The sequence below is a fragment of the Phocoena sinus genome, chromosome 2 (assembly GCF_008692025.1).
Source record: "Phocoena sinus isolate mPhoSin1 chromosome 2, mPhoSin1.pri, whole genome shotgun sequence".
NCBI classification, from domain to species: Eukaryota; Metazoa; Chordata; class Mammalia; order Artiodactyla; family Phocoenidae; genus Phocoena; species Phocoena sinus.
Genome location: NC_045764.1, coordinates 38,912,816 through 38,917,462, shown reverse-complemented (window position 1 = coordinate 38,917,462; position 4,647 = coordinate 38,912,816). Strand labels below are relative to the sequence as shown.

Below are 4,647 nucleotides of genomic sequence, written 5' to 3'. Positions count from 1 at the left end.
AGGTCCTTGTTAACTGTTTCTTGCATTTTGTCCATTCTACTTCCAAGATTTCGGATCATCCTTACTATCATTATTCTGAATTCTTTTTCAGGTAGATTGCCTATTTCCTCTTCATTTGTTAGGTCTGGTGGGTTTTTATCTTGCTCCTTCATCTGCTGTGTGTTTTTCTGTCTTCTCATTTTGCTTATCTTACTGTGTTTGGGGTCTCCTTTTTGCAGGCTGCACTTTCGTAGTTCCCGTTGTTTTTGATGTCTGTCTCCAGTGGCTAAGGTTGTTTCAGTGGGTTGTGTAGGCTTCCTGGTGGAGGGGACTAGTGCCTGTGTTGTGCTGGATGAGGCTGGATCTTGTCTCTCTAGTGGGCAGGTTCACGTCTGGTGGTGTGTTTTGGGGTGTCTGTGGCCTTATTATGATTTTAGGCAGCCTCTCTGCTAATGGGTGGGGTTGTGTTCCTGTTTTGCTAGTTGTTTGGCATAGGTTGTCCAGCACTGTGGCTTGCTGGTCGTTGAGTGAAGCTGGGTGCTGGTGTTAAGATGGAGGTCTCTGGGAGATTTCCGCTGTTTAATATTATGTGGAGCTGGGAGGTCTCTTGTTGACCAGTGACCTGAAGTTGGCTCTCCTATCTCAGAGGCAGAGCCCTGACTCCTGGCTGGAGCACCAAGAGCCTTTCATCCACATGGCTCAGAATAAAAGGGAGAAAAAGTAGAGAGAATTAGTAGAAGTATGAGGAAAGAAAGAAGGAAAGGAGGAAAGGAAGGAAGGAAGAAAGAAGCAAAGAAGGAAAGAAAGGAGGGAGGGAGGGAGGGAGGGAGGAAGGAAGGAAGGAGGGAAAGAAGGAAAAAAGACAGAAAGAAAGATGATACAGTAAAAATAAAATAAAGTATAATATAGTTATTGAATTAAAAAATATTTAGAAAAAAAAAAAGGGACGGATAGAACCTTAGGACAAATGTTGGAAGCAAAGCTATACAGAGAAAATCTTACACAGAAGCATACACATACACCTTCACAAAAAGAGGTAAAGGGGGAAAAATCATAAATCCTGCTCCCTGAGACCACCTCCTCAATTTGGGGTGATTCGTTGTCTAAAGGAGGGAGGGAAGGAAGGAAAGAAAGAAAGAACGAAGGTAAAGTATAATAAAGTTATTACAATTAAACTTAATTATTAAGAAAAAGAATTTTTAAAAAAAAGTCATGGACGGATAGAGCCCTAGGACAAATGGTGGAAGCTAGAGTATACAGACTAGATGTCACACAGGAGCATACACGTACACCTTCACAAAAAGAGGAAAAGGGAAAAAAATCATAGATTTCGCTCCTAAATTCCACCTCTTCAATTTGGGATCATTCCTTGTCTATTCAGGTATTCCACAGATGCAGGGTATATCAAGTTGATTGTGGAGCTTTAATCCGCTGCTTCTGTGGCTGCTGGGAGAGATTTCCCTTTCTCTTCTTTGTTTTCACAGCTCACAGGAGCTCAGCTTTGGATTTGGCCCTGCCTCTGCGTGTAGGTCGCTGGAGGGCGTCTGTTTTTTCGCTCAGACAGGACGGGGTTAAAGGAGCCGCTGATTCGGGGCCTCCGGCTCACTCAGGCCGGGGGTTGGGGGATGGGGGAAGGAGGGGCACTGCGTGCGGGGCCGGCCTGCGGCGGCAGAGGCAGCGTGACGTTGCGGCAGAGGCCGGCGTGACGTTGCACCAGCCTGAGGCCCGCCGTGCGCTGTCCCGGGGAAGTTGTCCCTGGATCCCGGGAACCTGGCAGTGGCGGGCTGCACAGGCTCCGCGGAAGAGGGGTGTGGAGAGTGACCTGTGCTCGCACACAGGCCCCTTGGTGGCGGCATCAGCAGCCTTAGCGTCTCCCGCCCGTCTCTGGGGTCCGCGGTTTTAGCCGCGGCTCGCGCCCGTCTCTGGGGTTTGCGCTTTCAGCCGCGGCTCGCGCCCGTCTCGGGGGCTCGCGCCCTCAGCCGCGGCTCGCGCCCGTCTCTGGGGTTCGCGCTTTTAGCCGCGGCTCGCGCCCGTCTCTGGAGTTCCTTTAAGCAGCGCTCTTAAACCCCTCTCCTCGCGCACCAGGAGACAAAGAGGGAAGAAAAAGTCTCTTGCCTCTTCGGCCGGTGCAGGCTTTTCCCCGAACTCCCTCCCGGCTAGTCGTGGTGCACTAACCCCTTCAGGCTATGTTCAAGCCGCCAACCCCAGTCCTCTCCCTGAGCTCCGTCCAAAACCAAAACCCGAGCCTCAGCTCGCAGCCCCGCCCGCCCCGGTGGGTGAGCAGCAAGCCTCTCGGGTTGGTGAGTGCTGGTCGGCACCGATCGTCTGTGCAGGAATCTCCCCGCTTTGCCCTCCGCACCCGTCGCTGTGCACTACTCCGCGGTCCCGAAACTCCCCCCTCTGCCTCCCGCCGTCTCCGCCCGCGGAGGGGCTTCCTAGTGTGTGGAAACTTTTCCTCCTTCACAGCTCCCTCCCACTGGTGCAGGTGCCGTCCTTATTCTTTTGTCTCTGTTTTTTCTTTTGCCCTACCCAGTTACGTGGGGAGTTTCTTGCCTTTTGGGAGGTCTGAGGTCTTCTGCCAGCCTTCAGTAGGAGTTCTGTAGGAGTTGTTCCACGTGTGGATGTATTTCTGGTGTATCCGTGGGGAGGAAGGCGATCTCCGCGTCTTACTCTTCCGCCATCTTCAAGGTCCCCCCTTGCGTCTTTTAAGATGACCTCTAGGAGGTGGGTTTTAGTAAGCCGGGAAAAATTCTGGAGCCAGTGTCAGGCAGGGCCGAGCACCAGCTGGGGCCTAGGGACCCAGGGTCTCTGCTTTAAGCCTCCTGACCACCGGAAATTATTGCCCTCCAGAGATTTTTTTTTTAAATAAAGGGAAGGTGCACCGTACACCCCCCTCCACTGGGAGGAAGTGAGGCCCAATCCCTACCTACTCACCGGCACACCCCAAACCCATATACACACGCCAACGAAGGTGCCACCAGGGGCACAGGCATGCTTTGGCTGTGAGGCCCCTCCGGAGGCCCAGGGTGTGAACAGCTGCACAGAGGGCTGTGTGATGTGGAGTCAGCACCTTAGGAGGTGGGACGGGGGCGGTGGGCAGAGAAGGAAGAAGCTCAGGGTCCCGGTGGATCAGAAGAAGGAAAAGGGGAAGAGGCGGTCAGGACACAGGAGACGGGAAAACAAAAACGACCAGAAAAGGGTCAAAAAGCAGAAAATGTAGAAAATAAGAGAGTGAAAAGAGAAAGAGGCAAAACAGAATGTGGGCAACCACACAAAACAGGAAGGAGACAGAGCAGAAGGAGGGAAGGGAGCAGAAAAGAGAGCGAGATGGTTGGGGAAGGATGTGAGCAGGGAGAGAGGGGAGCCAGGAGGAGCACATCAGAGGACGTCAGGGCTTGGAAACGAACTTCAGGTGAGAAGAGGAATCAGGAGCCCCTGGGCAAAGCCTCAGCCACTGACAAAATCCAGGTGGACCGAGAACACCAGGTCAGTCACATAAATCAGCAGGTTGATGGCTGTCAGACTGGCCACAGCCAGTCGTTGGTTCCAGGTACACACCAAGGAGGTGAGTCTATTGCTGCAGCTCACATCGCTGGACCGCTGGGGCTGGCCGCCGAACTTCTGGTTGAACTGGTAGAGCGGCCAGAGGACCAGAGCGGTGGCGTAGAGGAGGACGGAGAGCAGAGTGAGCACAACCTGGAAAATGGGGAAGGGGACGGGCAGCCTGTTGTCACACTTGCCCAGGTTCAGCAGAAGGGCCACAGATGACAGGAGAAAGCAGATGGAGTACACGGCCACGCACCACACGAGGGCCGGCTGGTGCAGGTACAGGTAGGGGCTGCTGATGAAGACAAAGATGACACAGGCCACAATGGTCTCCAGCCCCTTGAGCAGGCCTGGCACAGTGGCCATATAGCCTGTGATCATGTTGGGCTGGGCCCTAGTCCAGGCCACTTCCATGGCATAAGCCACAAAAGCGAGGCAGGAGAATGCAGTGGAGGTGATAGTGCGGTCCCGGTAGCGGCTATCGGGCAAGAACTGAATGTAGGTGGCGGGGTAGATGATGGAGGCCGAGAGGCAGAGGAGGGCAGAGTAGCAGTTGCAGGTGATGAGAAAGTTGTCCCAGGAGAAGGGGAAGTGATCCTCGAGCTCACATAACTCGACTATGAGGTTGATGAGGGTCACGACGAAGCAGAAGCACCAGATGAACATGGACCAGTTACCTATGGTCCCCTTCCAGGTGCCCACGCTGGCTCCCAGGGAGAAGGCCACGCAGGTGGAGAGCAGCTGCAGCCGTCGGAGGCAGCAACCCATAATGGTTGAGGAGCCCAGGCCTGCGGACGATTATGTGCTGGTCGTTCTGGTCCTACTGGTCACTGCCACCAACATGGCAGTGGTCTTCACCGAGGACCCACCAGAGGAAGATTCAGCTCTGGAGGAGGATTGATCAGACGCCTGGAATGTCTCAGGGTTCTGTGATGGCTGAGGCTCAAGATCTCTGGAGTTCGAACCAATTGTCCACACACTTGGGTAATGGCGCTGCTGCTCCAGAATGACTCTCCCCACCCATCACCCTTGGCCTTCTCAGGAGACTTGTCTTATCCCAAGGTTCACAGCTGTGTTTGGTCTGGCATCAAACCATGAACATTTTTTTACCTCTTTGTGCTG

The 4,647-nt window shown here is 53.6% G+C and overlaps 1 protein-coding gene across 1 annotated transcript; it reads right to left on the bottom strand.

Moving 5' to 3' along the window:
• Positions 1–3,426: 3,426 nt before the first annotated feature.
• LOC116748541 (myeloid-associated differentiation marker-like) lies at positions 3,427–4,368 on the bottom strand. The gene is given in 1 exon segment (XM_032621684.1): positions 3,427–4,368. A coding segment is annotated over 1 exon segment (942 nt).
• Between the last annotated feature and the right edge of the window lie 279 nt (positions 4,369–4,647).